Here is an 18,751-nt window from a genome sequence, read left to right on the forward strand (position 1 = left end):
CATAAAACACACTTTTAACTATCACCGACAAAAGGGCACCACAGATGCCCAGCTTAAGGGCATCATGGATGCCCAGCTTCATACCTGTATTTTACAAAGCTAACTTTATTAATCATGCAAAAGAGATTCTCTTTTCACAACAGCTCATTACACATACCATTTTATTTGTTTTAAAGTATTTACTAACTGGATGATTCATATACTGCACTGTCATGGATAATAACTGTGACCACTGTGGTAGTCCATTATCTCTGCCGGTCATAGAAGTTGACTTTTCTAAATGAACATACTTTCTGAAATTCCAAAAATTGTTGTTATTTAAAACTATGAAAGTGTGAAATTTTTTAATGAGTCCCCTGGTACGTTAACAATGTAGGGAAAGATAGATTGCTACTTACCATAAAGAAGACACACATTGCAGACAGGCATGACTAAAAGGCACTCACAAAAGCAAGCGTACCTCATGCACACACAACCACCAACTTTAGCATCTCAGCCCGAGATGCTGGAGTTGGCACTTGCGTGTCGTGAAGTATGCTTGCTCATGCGTGTGTGTGTGTGGGGGGTAGGGGGGGGGGGGTAGGGATCTCTCTTTACTGATGAAGACTGTGGCCAAGTGCTACATACATGTGAGTGCCTTTTAATTGTGCCTGTCTGAAACTTGATGTGTCTTCTTTACAGAAAGTAGCAATCTATCTTTTCCTGGGTTGTTGATATTCGTACCTGGAGTTTCCACTGTCAGATCCCCTGGTACATTAGTAATTTACTGTTGGCCAGTCCTGTGGAAGGATATAACAATCTCCCCATGGAGCTGCTAACTGGAGTAGATCACTACTGGAAAATTGTTAAATGCACTATGCCAATATGCATCTCTCCATCACTGGCTTCGAAACTTCACTTTACCCTTATTAGAAGCCACCCAAGAGTTTATATAAATCACACCATTTTAATCTCATCAGTCTGACATTCAATCAATCTACCAAGAGCAGGCATTGTCTGCAGGGGAGCAACTGTTAAAACTAAGTTTTCGAAAACTGCCACAAGTCGCACTTTGTATTTTTTATTACGACCGGTTTCACTCTTCAAATGAACAAGAGTATAATCAGAATACACAGTTTAAAGTTGGCTGACAGCATTAAAGATTGCATTTACAGTTGGCTGACAGCTATAAAGATAAATTTGGCTGCAATATAGTATTTAAACTTACGTTTAAAGTACAGTAGTAAATGATGCCATCATTTACTACTGCACTTTAAACATAACTTTAAGTACTATAGTACAGCCAAATTAATCTTTAGAGCTGTCAGCTAATTGTAAAGGCAATTTTTACTGCTCTCAGCCAACTTTAAACTGTATATTCTGATAGTGCTCTTGTTCATTTGAAGAGGAAAATCGGTCATAATAAAAAATACAAAGTGTGACTTGCGGCTGTTTTTGAAAACTTATTCAATCAATCATTTGAAAACACAGTCTGAATCTTCTGGGAGTGAGAGACAGCAGGAATATGCAACAAACAGGAATGGTCAATGAGTGCAAAGGATTCAGTATTTCTTGAGGAACTTTGCACCTCCTAATCTATTGAAGATCAGCAAAAATGAGACCATCTCCCATAAAAAACAGCAGCTGTTCTTCCAAATAACGTATCTGTAATGCTTAAAAATGGTTCTTCACTTTGAGATGCATCTGGAGAAGAATGACTTTCTCAGTGGCACCTATGAGAGACAAATGTCCAATTGCATCCAAAATGGACACACTAAACTGGCTCCTCCCACAAATTACAGCTGACATCTTTTATTTGTCTCATCAAATAATGTTAAGAATGAGAGAGGGAAGCACCAAGTGACCACTCATATTTGATGCATCTTCCCACAAAGTTAACTGCAGTACTCATGCATTTTTTAGTATAACAACTTGTCATATTGCCTAGGCCTTTTGGCAGTTAGTTCTCCATCTAGACAACAGAGACCTGATAACGTTTTTAAGGTAAGGAACCCATCATCATAGAGCAAATGAAGCAATTGAGATGTGAAGAAAAACTATTTTCCTTTAGGCTCAAAAGCAGTCTATTTCTACTATCAGCTGCACTGAGGGAATGGGCAGTCAAGTATCGCTCACAGTTTTCTACCACAACTGTCTTACTAGATCGTAACACTTACATGAATGACTCTGAAGCAGACATTGTACATGAAAATAGAGTGATAACTCCAAGTTCAGATGCCTGTGTCAAAATGGCTGATGAATCCTGGGCAACTGGTTGGAAAATGTAATTCAAAAGGATAAGACATCACAAGAACCAAGTATATATTGGGATATCGGGAGTTAAGTAGAATATAGTAGATGATACATTTGTGTGGCATACCATGAAGTCATCAACAAAATGTCAGAAACCCATTAGTTTTTATGACCCTCTGGCCTAAGTAACCTGTGTATCCATAATAGGGAAAATTTTGTTCATGATACTTGATTATTTGGACTAGGATGGGATCGACTTCTGTCTTAGCATCTTGCCATCTGATGGTGCATTTGGATATATCAGCCCTTCCAAGCCTACAACTACATCCAAACTCTGCAAACCACTCTGAACAGCATGACAGAGGGTACTTCCCATTGCACCAGTTATTATAGCTTCTTCTCGTTTCATTAAAGTATAGAGTGTGGCAAAAATAATTGTTTAAATGCCTCTGTGTGCAGTGTATTTAATCTAATCTTGTCCAAGGTATCACTTGGGGACCGATACATTGGGAGTTGTATATTCCTAGATTCAGCATTTAAAGCTAGGTCTTGAAACTTTATAATCAGACTTTCTCACGACAGTTTGCAATTTAGTTTCTTCAGGATCTCTGTGACACTTTCTTATGGGTCTATCAAACTTGTGATCATTTGTGCTGCCCTTCTCCGTATATGTCCAATATTTCCTGTTAGTCCTATTTGGTATTGGTCCCACACCCTTGAGCAATGTTCTAGGGTGGGCTGCATGAGTGATTTGTAAGCCAGCACCTTTGTACACTGATTGCATTTCCCAACTATTCTACTAATTACAGAAGTCTGCCATCTGCTTTACATATCACCGAGCCCATGCGATCATTCCATTTCATATCCCTACCAAGTTTTACAACCATGTATTTGTACAAGTTGACCAATTCCATTTATGATAAGTTGATACTGTAAACATAGGCTATTACATTTTTCATTTCAATCTTTTCACCACCTTGAAGTCTTATCAAGACTGACTGAATGTTAGTGCAGCTTTTTTCAAATGGTACTTCATTTTAGATAACCGCATAATCTTTGAAAAGTCTGTTGTTGCAATTACTATTGCGCAAGGTCATTAATATACAACATGAAGGGGCACACCTGATTACTTCTACATCTGTTGATGACTCCCTGTTCGAAATAATATACTGTGTCCTTCCTACCAAGAAATCCTCAATCCAGCCAAAAATTTCACTTGATATCCTATATGATGGTACTTTCGATGTTAAGCATAGGTATGATACCAGGTCAAATGCTTTTCGAAAATTGAGCCTTGACCATGGCTTTTAAGATGTCATGTGAGAAAAGTATGAGCTGGGTTTCACATGATCAATGTGTTCAGAATCCATGCTGGTTGGCATTGAGGATGAAATACCTCATTATATTTGAGGTTAGAATATGTTCTAAGATTCTACAACAAATGGCTGTCAAGTATACTGGATGGTAGTTTTGTGGATCACTTCTGCTACCCTTCTTTTGGACTGGTGTGACTTGTGCTTTCTTCCAACTATTTGACATATTTCTTTGTTCAAGGGATCTACTTTAGATTATGGTTCAGAGGCATAACTCGGCCACAAATTCAGTGTAGAATCTTACAGGGATTCCATCGGGTCCGAGAAATTTTGTCAGTTTTAGCAACTTTGGCTAATTCTTGACACCATTGCACTAATATCTATTTCGCCCATCTTTGCAGGTGTGCAAGAATTAAATTGAAGCAATGGTGTGGGATTTTTATTTGTAAATGAACATTTGAAAATGGAGTTCATCATTTCTGACTTTGCTTTGCTACACTTGATTTCATTTCCTGTTTTGACCATGAGTGTCCTGACTCTAATATTGGTATCACTAAAAGCCTTTGCATATGAGCAGAATTTCTTTGGTGTTTGTGAGAGACCTTTGATTATATTCTGCTATGGCAGCTGTTGAAGGCTTCATACATTGCTTTCATTCAGCCTCTCCCTATTTTTAGCGCAATGCTTTGTTTTACACCTATTATGCAGTAATTTATATTTCTTTATAAGTTTCTGTACAGTGACTGTACACCATGGAGGGTCCCTTCCATCATGAATTGTTGTACTAAGTACATATCTGTCAAGTGCATGGACAATTACTCTTCTACACCTAAGCCACTGTTATTTTACATGCTCTTCTCCAGAGCGAAATGTTATGAGTTACTTATTGAGATATGACACTGGTGCCTCTTTATCTAGTTTGCTGGACATATAAACCCTTCTTCATGAGTGGGCATCCAAACATTATGTTCTGGTAGTTCTCAGAAAATGCAATTAGTAATTTTTGCAAGACGTCTTTTCAGGGCCACCACTTACAAAACTGCAATTTTCCCAGTTGCTTGTTGGATGATTAAAGTCTCTGTGGTGATACATACCTCTACAGAGGAGTGCTATGCATCACTATATTTTCTTACCGATAAATGATACTCATGAGTGAAAACTATAAAATAATGCATCACGGGTAAAAGAACAAATATTGTGTGGGATTATTGTTTTATTTGTTTATGGAAAGTTATTCTGAGGGACAAAATGTGTAAGGCAACCAAAACAGACATAATTGAAGCAGCTCTCTGGACAGACTGGGTGATGCTTGCCAGGTTAATTCGTGTGAAACAGGGCCACAGAAATTCATAAGCAGACCTTACTATCAGAGTGGAGACGCTGTCCAGACAGGGAGAATCCTGTGGCTGATTTGTCAATACGAAAAATACCTCAAGCCTTACATACAATCAATATATGGGGTATGGGCCACCTTGGCTTTCACAACAGCTCTGTCACTGGCCAAATGAGTATCACTAGCACATCACACCTGTTTCATTACCAGAAATTAAAAACCAAAACCTGTATCCACAAGTCATCCTTATGGATACACCCCAGCCAACGATAGCTACGGAAAGATTTAGGGCCTACTGGAAACTGTTGGGAGTCATTGCCATGTTGGTTGCAAAGGGATCTCACTGACAAGGTTAATTTCCATGGTGAAATTACAGTGGAGAAATGGAACTGCTTGATGTTACTGGATCAAGGCTGAACAAAGATAGTGTTTTTTATGAAATCAAGGCTTTGAAGGTAAACTACCTAATGGGTCCAAGATAAAGATTTTTCAATCCTTTTTTGGCTGAGGACATGTCGCATTTAGGTGGTCATCTGCATTATGCCAAATAAACCACTGAAAAATGAAATCCACTTATTCCGGATGGAAGTCATCACTTCATGAAGCTTTAATTCTATACACTCACGCCCATTTACGCCATCTTGGGGTTAGAATTCTGTTTTCAGAGTTTCATTTCTCCTCCTGGATACTATGCATCCATTGTGGCATAGAGGCTTCATTGCCTGCTGGCCGCCACAAAGACCATTGCAAGTCACTGGCTTTGATTATCGAAGGTCGTTATAGGCCAAAGTTCTAAGTACCACAATAAATGCTATATCATTATGTATACCTGTACTGTGACTAGAGCCATTCACCTAGAAATAGTTCACAATCCCATTTTTGTTGGCACTCCAAAGACTTATTGGCAGATGAGATGTTCCACACACCATCTACAGTGACACAATGAAAATATTCCATGTAGCCAATGAAAAGGTAACAGAACTGTGGATGGCCATTTTTGCTGATAACACCCAATATCACTCACAGTAAGGCATACAATGGAAGTTTATAGCTCCAGATGCTTCATGGGGAGGACGGTGGGAGAGAGTGGTCTTCAACCAAAGATGGCTCTTAAAAGTACTGAGACACTCCAGCATGGATGAGGAAGGGCTCAGTCTGTGCTCAAGAATACCGAAATCACCTTCAACTTGAGGTTAATTGTCAAAAATCAAGACTGATTATGAGTACTCTCCCCAGCACATTTCCTTGGAGAAGAGAGACTCACAACACTGCCAACAGGACCTAAGCCACCAATAATAACACATTTGAAGAGAGAATTCAGGTTCTGTCAAAAAAACAGGAGACTCCTGGAAGCACTGGAGTAAAGTGTATCTCATGTTCTTGCATAATTCCCACCAAGTCAAATGCCTAAATACACCTTCCCACTATGAGTCTCATGCCTCCTTCCAACTGAGAGGAGTGTGTGTGTGTGTGTGTGGGGGGGGGGGGGGGGGAAGGAAAGACAGAGAGAGAGAGAGAGAGAGAGAGAGAGAGAGAGAGAGAGAGAGAGAGACATTGTGAACCCCTTCTGCTCACTCAGACATATTTCGGAAGTATATACTTACAACTACAGCCTTCTTTTCTGCCGAGACTCCGGAAGGCAGACTTGTTAAAGATAGCTAACTCCCAGAACTATGAGACATTTTGGCAGCTGATCAAGAATATGGTGGTACAATATGTGATGAGCTGTGCTGATGCTGATGGGCTGCAAATCTGTAGGAAATACAGAAAAATAGGGTTAATATGTCAATAGGTCTTATTAATACATTATCACATGAGGAGTTACAAAAAATTTCAAATTAATTTGTTCATAATTGTAATTCTAAGGTATTTAGTTGAAATGACAGCCTTTAAATTTGTGTGATTTATAATGTATGCAAAATTTAGTGTATTTCTTTTTCTACTCATGTGGATGACCTAACACTTTTCATTATTCAGAGACAATTGACACTTTTCTCACCATACAGATGTCTTGTCTAAATCAATATGCATTTGTTTTTGAGCTTCTGATGGCTTTATTATATGGTAAATGACAGCGTAAGTAACAAACAAAGTGGGCTGCTAAGATTGTCAGATTAGGAATAAAAGACGTCTTATATCACTTCTTTGGGGAACACTGGATATCACTTATGTTTTACTCAATGATTTTCCATCAATTACTATATACTGTGACCTTTATGGCGGAAAATTATTAATTCAGTTGCACAACTGAAGCAGTAGTTTGTAAGTACACAATCTGATTAGGAGTCAATTGTGAGGAATGGTGTCAGACACCTTCTGGAAACCAAGAAATATGGAATCAGTTTGAGATCCATGCTGACAGCACTCATTACTTTGTGTCAATAAAGAGCTTGTTGTGTTTCCGAAGAAATCCGTGCTCACTATTGTCTTAATAGGCCATTGCTTCTAGGTAATTCATAATGTTCAAATACAGTGTATTTTTCATAATCCTATTGCAAATCAACGCCAGTTATTTGGGTCTGTAATTCATTAGATTACGTCTACTTACTTTCCTGAGTACTGGTGTGACCTGTGCAACTTTCCAGTCTTTTGGTATGAACCTTTCATCTGTCCAAAGTGATAGTGACACACATCACTAGTATTGACATGAGTCTCCACCTGCAGTTGGCTGCACCCTGTGGCATCCAGAAGCACTCATTCCAAGTCTGTAATGACTCTTCCCAATGCACACAGAGCACACATTGGATTTCTTCACCTCCTTGCCAAACATATTCCTAAGCAGTTCCATACACATCTTACACTGGAGCTCCCAACTACCAGTAATCCCACCATTTGTGATTGCTCAGATCTTGAGGGCCGAGAGGCTTCCTCTGGAATAGGATGAGTGACAGCATCTGGCTCAGGATCTTTGTCAGCCACAGATAAGGCCTGAAACCTGTTTATCAAATGGACTGGGGAGGCTCTTCAATCAGCTCCCTGCCTGTCACGCCTCAAAACAACCTCCCATTCTACCACAGTTGAGGGCAGTAATCAGGGCAGTTACAGAAGTGGACCAATCGGGGACACAAAGGATGTGCTGGACGAACCTCGCATCCCCATATCAGGCCCCCCACTGCGATGCTCGTGGGCTACAGCCTCAAGCTGAGTGACTGAAACCATCACCACCTGGAGCTGTGAGTGGCAGGTCATCAACTCAGCTTGCATCTGAATGCAGCAATCAGAGTCCCTATCCATACTAACAATGGCGGAAATACACCCTACAAAGTTATAAAACCCTGGAACTTTGGCCACTGGGTACACAATTATACAAGAAATTTAAGAATTCAGATTAAAATACATACATACGGGAGGACATCAAACAGAATAACCTCTTCAGAGCCCCAGAAGACTATCACCATCACTTTACTGGCTGAGGGTGTGCTCTGAACTTTTTCTTCAGAGGAGTGGTGGTGTGGCGCCAGTCCATGGATTGTCATTTGTTTCTGGTTCAAAATGATGAACCCATGTTTCACTGTATGTGATGAAGTTTGACAAAAAATTGTAATAATGAGCCTTGTAATGCACAAGCAGTTCCACACAGATGACCCTTCATTGTCCTGTGTGATCTTCAATAGGTGGTCAGGAATCCAGTGTGTTGTACCCAAAGTGGTGGATGAGTGTGTCAGCACTACCAACAGAGATGTCCAGTTGAGCAGGGATGTGTTTGATTGTGATAAGTCGATCCGCTTGAATCAGAGTGTTCCAACACAGCAGGAGACACAGATGTTTGTGGCCGCCCAGCAAGTGGGAGATCTACTACACCTTGAGTGGCACAGCAGCGCAGCTCCTGTGAATCCTGAGCTGCCCCTTAGTGCAACGAGGGCTAACTATCCAGGCAAAAGAGAAATCCAGTTTGATTCTGATACCATGTGCAGCAGCATAGTGTGGTCTTGTGTAGTGCTGTTGAGTAGTGTTGCATAGTAGTGTAGTTAAGAAATAGAAATTATAAAATTTGTGATCTACAAATGCTGCATAGTGTACTTGGACACAAACTGGAATACAAGCAACACGTTGTTCCTAAGATCCATATATTCAGGACACAGGTGGATTCCACAACAGCAGTAAGTCAGCTGCACATCACACTCTCAGTGTTCTCTGGAAATGCTGCTTAGGACCAGATGACATGGCCCAAAAAATTTGACTGAGTCACAAAATACAACATGCGGGATGACAGTGTGTTTGATGAATGTGTACTTTTACATGGGCAGCATAGCCCTGAAATAGTTTGAGAACAACAAAGAAAAGCTAAATAGCTGGGACAAATTCCAGGCGAAAATGAAGAAAATGTTTGACAACTATCAGCAGCAAGTGTGCTTAGCACAGAAACAATTGAAGAACAGAGATTAACATCATGGACAGATGACAGTCATACATACATACATAACATTTGGCTCTAGGCGAAATCGTGAACATGAGTATTACAGAAGCTGACAAAATCTTAAATGTATGAATGGAGTCACAGAGTATATGTACCAAGTTGGTCCAGATTTCGTGTAGGTGTACAGTATACATACATGGTTAGTGTCTGTATGTGTTGTTGAACAGTGTACAGTGTTGGTCCATGTACACGTACCAAGCTCTTCTGGTAAAGGTTGCCACAAAAACAGCATAATTCATCAAGTGATGCCAGCATATTGAGGAAATGCAACACAAAAAGAGTCAAGACAAAAGAAGTATGACAGACTGCCAAATGTGGTCCCTACGACAGTTGTAGAAGACCAACATGAGTTTGGTTCTCTCATGTATCAGATAGTAAGAGAAGAGATACAGCAGTGTATGACAGCCACAAATGTCAGACTGAGTACACAAGAAATAGCAGCCATGAACTCAGCCCCTGACATCAGGAGGTAATAGAGAATGTTGAAGAGGAGGTGTATCTATCTGCAGCACCAACCCGTGACCACCAGCAAGGGTGTCAGGAAGAACTGACTCACACAACTCTGACTTATGCCGCAGCTCAGCCCCCACCAAATGCAGGTACAATCATCTCCTACACCAAGTACAATGCCCCGTAGAAGAACACATACTTGGAGGACAGAGGACATCAAACCAGTTTTGTTCCCACCTTGGATGCTCTGGACGTGTATGCTACTGCAAAGTAAGAAGGAAAAGTTTTGACAACTACTTCATCACCAAACATCAACGATCACAACAGTTCTATTCATGCCAGGCAACTGCAGATTACAGAGTTGCCAACTGCTCGTCTAGCTGCCACCTTCAGGAAAACTAAATGAGCCAACAAACTATGGATGTGATGGATGTGAAGCTGCCACAAAATGCAACTCATCCAAGGACAACATTCACCAAGATGTCAGGAAATCTCATTGGTGTCATCACTGACAGCCAACATTTCTGGGCACTAGTCAATTCAGGGGCTTCTTTTACATAATGTTGGATGCTTATTGTCATCAGCTATAGAAGACTATGTTTCATGATATGAAAGAGGCTGTGCTGAAGGTTGCAAATGTGAAATACTACAGCTGACAGGAACATGCATAACAAGAATATTTCACAGCCGACAGGAACATGCATAACAAGAATAACTATGAATCACAACACAGCCCTTGAAATTTGTTGTTTAAACAGAATTTAGTACTAAAGTTATTTTCTGATGGGACTTCTTGCAGGGATCACAAGCAGTCATATGTTCTGAAATATCAGAGCTCCAGATTGACAAAGCTATTCCAATAAGCACAAATAACAAATGGTACTCTGAGAAGCTGTTTGCTGCTGAAGACATTGTTATCCCACCATCATCAACAAGATGATTTCCAGGCATCAGTCAAAATTCTCAGTTAAACTCTGACCTTTTGTCAACTACAGTAAGCTACTCAGGCTTACAAAATCATTCTACATGCCGGTGATGATCACAAGCATTGTAGGTCAGTCAAGAACTTTGAATCACTAACTGTATTGGGCAGCTACAACTCAGCCCTAAATGTACATGAGCAGGGACAGCCAAACCAGTCTAGAAAGTGCAACTTAGTGTCATAATTGAACAATCGTGTTCCACTGCAATGGCAGACACTGCAGGGGAGGAAGCTGCAGTCGAACTGTCAACAGGCTGGCCTGACCAAAGAACATAGGCAAGTGATAGACATTCTGCATCGATTTTTGGATGATCTCAAATCTGGAGTGAAGAAGACAGACCAAGCAGCCTATAGTGAAACACCATGTCAGCAGTGGTGGTCATCTACCACATCAGCCAGCAATCATACAGACTGTTGCTGACTGAACAACAGGTTAATCGGAGCGGAAGTGGAGAAGATGCTACATTATGAGACGGTTGGTCCTTAGGAGAGTCCTTGACCCTCTCCATTGGTCCTTGTGAAGAAAGAGGGTGGCTTATGGCATATCAGCATTGAAGACCAGTGACTGAACAAAATCACAAAGGAAAATATCTATTTATTGCTGCACATTGATGACACTCTAGACTATTCGAAAGAAGCAAAGTATGCAGACAGGTTACTGGAAAATTGAGACTGACTAGGAAAAAACTGCCTTCATAACTCCTGATGGTCTCAATGAGTTTAAATAATATATGTATGCTTCTAAACCTTAAAAGGAAGAAGTGTCTTTGCTATTTGCATGACGCTGTCATTTTTTTGAACACATTTGAAGAACCATTCTAGTAGTTTTGGGGTAGATGCAGTTCAAGCGCAAACTGAGGAAGATGCTGAGAAAGTGATAGCTTATGCTTTCAGAGTACTCTCCAATTGTGAAATTTTTTACTTTACAACCGAGAAAATATGCATTGCAGTTGTTTGGGCCATCAACAAGTTCTGGCCACATTTATTTGGAAAACCACTCACTGATGCGATAGACCACCATTCTTTCTGCTTGCTAATTACCTTGAAGGATCTGTCAGATCAACTAGTAAGAAGGGCACAGAGGCTTCAGGAGCATGACATCACAGTGGTATATAAAAGTGGATACAAACACAAGGATGGCAACTGCTTTTTAAGGATCCTTTTGACGTAACATTGCAATGTGGATGAAATCTCTGTCATCAATACATTAAAGGGCATTGCTTCTGAACAGAGGGAAGTTCCATGCTGCTGATGTTGATACAAGCCATGAAGAAAGAGGCAACGACCAAAGCAGGATTCCAATTAATAAACAGAGCACTGAATGAGATAAACTATGATCCAATGAGGTGGAAATGATTGCTCAACATCCCTACTTTGTGAAAACTCTAGATTGAATCACATGCAGGTGTCACTGGTCAGGTCTCCACCAACCTGTTAGACACTATGTGAGCCACTGAAGGAATGCTAACATAGGAAGCATGTGCTGCAATTACCTCTGGTACCAATCCCACCTGCAACAGTGCCGTTCCATCAAATTGGAATCTACCTCTTAGGGAGGTTCCAAAAGTCAAGAGACAGGGACAACTGACAATAGTCTGCAATGATTATCCCATATGCTGTGCAGTAACCAAAGCTGTGTCAACTCCAAAGTTTCAGATATTGCCAAGTTTCTTGTAGGAGACGTCATGCTGAAGTATGAAGCACCCTGTGTGGTGATCCCTGATTGTGGTAAAGTTTTCCAGTCTAGACTAGTATCATAAATAGTTCCACATTGCAACATCACCAACAGGATGGCAACTGCCTAATATGTCACATGATGAATGGCCTCACAGAACACTTTAATAAGACATTGGCAGATACACACATTGTCGAACAGAGAGATTTGGATACAATACTGCTTCTCACGACATTTGCATGAAACACAGCAAAGCATAACACTACAGATTTCATACCATTCTTTCTGCTCCCAATCACCAGGCCAAAACAAAAATGGATTCACTGTTCTCATTTCAACTGCATGACACTCAGAGTATAACATCTCATCACCAGTATCCAAGAAACAAGGCAGCTAGGTCACATAAAGACCCTGGATGCCCAGGAGAAAGACTGATAATAGTATGAGGATGGTTTGAAAAGTTCTCGGAATCACCACGAGAGGTCAGCACTAGCACAACGAGTTGTTCACGTAATATTTATTGGACTGTTACCTGTAAACACGTGGCATGTTAGTGCTCTTGGAAGAGAGCTGTGGTGGTGACGTGGCTCTGTTGTTGTTCCCGTGTAGTGATTTACGAAGATGGAAAAAAATTGAGATTTGAGCAGCAATTAAGTACTTCGTAAAGAAAGGTATGAAAGCAAAGGATATTCATACTGATTTCCAGAATCTGGGTATATAAGTGGACAAAGAAAAAAATTCCTGGATTTTTCCTAGATTCCAGGTTAAAAATACACTTTTTGCCGGGTGAAAATACACTTTTCCCATGTTAAGTGACAGAATACTTTCCCTCAGAACTTTAAATCCTTTGAATGGCTGTGGTTTTATACACTGATGTAGAATTTCCCGGCACTTTAGAAAACAAAACTCGGGGAAAAAAAAGTTTCAGATAGATCTTTGATGTGCAGCAACAAGTATGTTGCATATTTTTGTATTACAAAAGTATAAATGCGAATTTCACCACACACTGCCTGTTACTTTCTGAAGCATTCAAATCAAGATTGCGATGTGCTTTTGTAAGCCAATCATATCTCATGTCACGTGATCTCTCCAGCTGATGACAGTGGATATTCAGAGTATAGGACACGTGATGTAGTCAGTCACTGTTAAGTAGCACAAACATACAAATAGGAAGTGGTATAAATTAATATACATAGTGTTGCTACAAGGAAAGCAAAGCTTTCATATATTATATTGGTCTCAAAGATTTGTGGGCACGTAGAACCGCTAGCTCTTCCTCCCACAAATATCTCTGCCCCACTGCAACAAGATCAGTTCTCTGTAGTATGCTCTCTGTGCCCCACACATTGTGTATATGTTGCGAGATTAGAAATATTCATAATAAGTGACAGGAGTGGGAGTGATTGTTTATCATCGTAATTACCATGCCCAATCTCCACTATCTGTAGATCAATAAGCTGCAAGAGAAGCTAAGCTTTCACATACAATGTTGACCATTTTTGCGCATGTTACACTTTAAGATACACCACACAAATGTGCCAGTAATTTTTTTAATAATGACATAAATGTCTGATCTTCTGGGCTATAAATTCTTCTAAATGGCTCGTCCTCAAAGAGCTGATTTTTAAATGAGAGTCAAATGCTCTGTGATTTAAGAAATTCATCGTACATTCTCGCACATAGTTCATCTTACAAAAAAGGAAATCTCCTTTGAAAGTAATGCTTTTCAAACCACCATTCGCAATATTTTCCTGTGACCTGTTAGAAATACGTTTGTTTCAGCAGTTGCCAGAGAGCGCCAGATAATAGGTGTCACCGCGCTTGCACAGCTATGATAACTAGGAAGCCCGCATGATGACACTTGTGAAACATTAAAAAATCTTACATTATGTCATAAAAGAAGCAACACATCAGAGGATACTCCAAGAGCATTGGAATTTCGTGAACCACACTCAAATGCATAATTTGGCTTAAAGTGCACATTTGCATGCTCAGGTTCCCGATGAAGTAGACCTCAATCTGATATTAAGCTTTTCAGTGTGGTTTTTCAGGATGTAAATTTTCTTGTAATATCAGTACTGTATTATCTCATGTTTGGTTCTTTATTATGGGATAATGCCATATGTGCTAGGAGATGACAACGTGCACTTGAAATGCAGCGAAGAGTTGAAACTAGCAAATAGTGTGGAATTGAACACTTCGTTTCAAACAAATTGACTACCTTAGCAGAAAACATTAATAAAAGCCAAATTTCTTTAGCAAACCGAAAAAAATAACTTCATTGTTCTGCAAGAAGATGCTAATCTCCTTGACAAATTGCAAAAAAAAAAAAAAAAAAAGTGAAAAATGCCAGGTTTAACATGAGAGGAAGTCATCTTCCATCAAGACCATGTGCGCCCACACACATCTGCCTTCACCATGGCAAAATTACACAAACTAAGGTACAAATTGTAGCCACACCTGCCTTATTCACTTGATATGGCTCTGTCAGACTTCCATCTCTTCCCAAAACTGAAAATTTTTCTTGGTGGATGGAGATTCACTTCAAACGAAGAACTGATAGCCGGACTTGGCAACTACTTTGCAGGCCTGGAAGAAACTCATTTTTGAGATGGGATCAAGACACTGGTACATTGTTGGACCAAGTGCATTAATCTACAAGGAGACTACATTGAAAAATAAAAAAAGTTTCAGTGATGTAAGTACTTTTTTCTATTCCGTTCCGAGAACTTTTCAAACCACACTCGTATAATGCCAAGCACTGACCAGTGAGATACAGCTCAGGAGAATTAATATGGATTTTTATGCCTGCATGGAAAGTGGCACTATCAGAAAAGTTAATAAAGTGCTACTTTAGGCCATATCATACTCTTTGTTGCTTGTTAGATTTCATACAGGAAGTCGAGGATTATGGGCTTCATCTAGAAGACAACAATCCATGTGCTTTGTGAGAAGCCCTACTACAGTCCAGAGGTACATATCGATGATGGGAAGTTCAAGGAAACTGCTTTTGCGAGAGTGGCTATATTTGATGCTCATCATAGTGAAGAAGATGCATCAGTATGACCACAACATGAGGAATCGCCAGTGCTGCCACACAGAACTCCAATGACAAAATTTAGGTCCAAGGTGCTGTAGTTGGCTTGGATGAGACCTTCTGAAACAGCGGATTGTGTTTTCCAGGAGATGGAGCAAAGTTGTGCGCTGAGCTGCATGCAGTGGGGCATAGTGGTTAGCACTGCTGGCTGGCAGGCTAGGTCACCAGTTCAAACCCAACCAGCAGTAATTATTTGTTATTTGGTATTATCATTTCTGGAATGTTTTTTTAATGTCTCGTGTCTGTAATGATTGTATATACTGGAATATTTTTGTTTGTATAAATACCAGCATTCTGGAATATTCAATGTTTATATAATAACTGTGCTCTCTATCCAAGAGGCAAGTTCTTTTCTGGCTGTACGTTGGTATCAGTAATAAACATGCTTTCAGGCTAAGTATTGTACTTAACTGACAACCCTGCCTCCAGATCTGAACTTGATTACAGTTCCTACAGAACAATATAATTGTTGCAAATGTATAAAAAATGGTGATTTCCAACAGTGTTAAGTCATTATGGACAAAAACAGAGTATCGTTATAACTAATTATTATTATTATTATTTAGCAAAGGGAAAGCATTATAAAAGGCAGCAGACTCTCAGACTAGCAATGCACGCACCATGTGAAACAACAAAAGGTGTTTAAATGAACCACTTGCAAGAACAAAGTAAATATAGGGAATGAGTTCTTTAAAAAGTGTTGAAGTGCACTTTACAGAAAATATACAGGTTGAGGTAGCTAAGAAAGGCAACCCCAAATATACCCAAAATGAATAAATATATTGAGTGCATGTTTCACCGAGCTATAGCAGACAATATGATGAATTTCCTGATATTCACAAATAATTTTTTTCATTTATAACCACCAAATTATAATACTAACTTTTTTTTGTTTTAATGGAATTATATAATTTTTTCTGTGGCATTTTAAAGGAGTTTCTAAGAGAACTTCAACGACATAACATGTATGGGGCTTGTTCAAATTGTATCAAGATAACAGCACTGCAAACCAATGTCCCACCATCAGGAGAAGAGGTCCCGTAATGTCTGTCCTATTATATTGTCACAGAAGAAGCCGAGTAGCACTGTGGTGTAGTGGTCATGATATTAAACTGTTGCATGAAGGGTCATGAGTTCAAACCTCCCCTGGACTGTACAATTTTAATTTCTATATTGGGTTCGAGTACATTCTATAAGTATCCAAAAATGTCAAGAATCATTGTACTGGAATGTTCTGGCTGTAGATATACTGTGTGTGTTCTGACCAGATGCAGTTCGCTCCACGCTCTTGTACGTGCAAGTGCTGAATAAACCTTCGTTAAGTGAAGTTAGTGTTCTTCATTCATCTAATTACACCTTCTTCTACGTGACATTATTCTGGTGGAGGCAATGGGTATTGGAACTTGTGATAGCGCACGTTATCGATGACACAGTCGCTCCCATCAGGCCATAACAGAACTGCCGTTTACATGGTGAGAAACCTGAGTTTGAGCCATAGTCAACAGATTGCAATCTACTGGAGACAAAAGAAGAAGAGGATGTTACGATGACAGCAACAGTGTGCCACCACATGAGACATCCTTCCGGGTTCTCTGGTGATGATTTCCAAGATCCAAACAAGTGGCTGAAGGTATATGATCACATAGCCGAATTTAGCCAATGGGATGACGCCGTGTGTTTGGCTAACATATTTTTCTACTTGGAGGGCACTGCCAAGCAATGGTATGAGTACAACAAGGAGAAGTTCACAAGCTGGGAAGTATTCCAGGTGGAACTGTACAATTATTTTGGCAACACACAACAACAGGAGTGCAAGGCTGAAGATAAATTAAAGTGCCGGGCACAGCATCCAGGAGAAACTACAGCATCCTACATTCAAGATGTCTTGGAGCTTTGTAAAATAGTGGATCCTAGAATGAAGGAGGAAGAGAAGGTTGCACATCTCATGAAGGGTGTTGCTGAGGACTTGTATCAAGCCCTACTCCTGAAGGAGGTTTCGACAGCAGACAACTTCATAAAATGGTGGCAGTATATCAAGACAATGCATCAAAAAAGAATTACATGCAAGAAGTTTGAATGGCTTCCAAACGTCATATCGATGTCTGTGATGGAGGAAGCAACTGATTTCACAAGTGCTCTTCGTCAGATAGTGAGAGAGGAAGTTCAGAAGGTACTTGGATTGTACGGCGAGCAAAAAACCTAGACGCTTCAAGAGGTCATAAGGGAGGAAGTGGAACAGACATTGAACCCAATCTCTCAGTCTTCATTTCCCTTTAAAATGGTAAAAAAGTCAAAACCCAGGTGGAGTTATGTTCCTGCAATGCCGCATGAGGAACCTGTTTGGGCACCAAGGAAGACTGACATCTGGAGGACCCAGGATAACCAACCAGTATGTTTCCACTGCGGACGACTGGGACATGTGGTGCAATATAGTTGAGAAAGATGGCGGATATTTGATAACAGCCGCTAGTGGAATAGGAGAGAAGCATACCACTGAAGAATAACTTGGTCATCCCAGCCTCTCATTTAAGAATGGATTTGGTGAATTGAAGAAACTGTTGCCGAGAACTGCAGATCATTCCAAGATGGAGCAAATGCTGAGCCGTTAATTGAAGAACAGCTGAGCGTCATAGAAACTTCCCATGCCAAGTCTGTGGGCAAAATTAGTGCTACCACTACGAGACAAGATCTTCTAGCTTGACTATCATCAGATCTCACTAAGCAACAACAGAAGAAGCTACTTGCCATTCTTCAAGAGTTCTCTGAATGCTTCAATCCACAGGTGAAGAGCAAATTAGACAAATCGACGTTGAAGCACCGGATTAGCACTGGATACCATCAACCAATAAACCAGAGAGCATTCTGTGTGTCAGCAACAGAATGCTGAATAAGTCACAATGAGATAGAGAAAATGATGAAGAATGATATCATTCAGCCTTCGCAGAGCCCATGGCATTTAGCGCTTTTGTGTTGATTACAGGAAGCTTAATAAGTTATCTGAAAAGATTGTTTACCCCCTTCCACAAACTGATGATGCACTAGATTGTCTGAAGGGGGCTAAGTTTTTCACAACCATGGGCATGTACTTGGGATACTGGCAAATCCAAGTAGATGAGGCTGATCGTGAGAAAACTGCATTCATCACCCCTGATGGCCTGTATGAGTTTAAGGTAATGCCGTTTGGTTTGTGTGATGCTCCAGCAACTTTTGAACGAATGATGGGTAACCTTCTAAGGCACCTGAAGTGGATGA

General features: G+C 40.2%; 1 protein-coding gene across 1 annotated transcript in view; it reads right to left on the bottom strand.

Annotated features, from left to right (window-relative positions):
* Positions 1 to 18,751, bottom strand: part of LOC126263300 (neural-cadherin-like) — a 420,924-nt gene that overhangs the window by 19,119 nt on the left and 383,054 nt on the right. Inside the window, exon 28 of the mRNA XM_049960388.1 lies at positions 6,483 to 6,630. Coding sequence (XP_049816345.1) covers positions 6,573 to 6,630 — 58 coding nt within the window. The 3' untranslated portion in view covers positions 6,483 to 6,572. The remainder of the gene's footprint in view (positions 1 to 6,482; positions 6,631 to 18,751) is intronic.

Source organism: Schistocerca nitens, chromosome 6 (assembly GCF_023898315.1).
Source record: "Schistocerca nitens isolate TAMUIC-IGC-003100 chromosome 6, iqSchNite1.1, whole genome shotgun sequence".
Classification (NCBI taxonomy): domain Eukaryota; kingdom Metazoa; phylum Arthropoda; class Insecta; order Orthoptera; family Acrididae; genus Schistocerca; species Schistocerca nitens.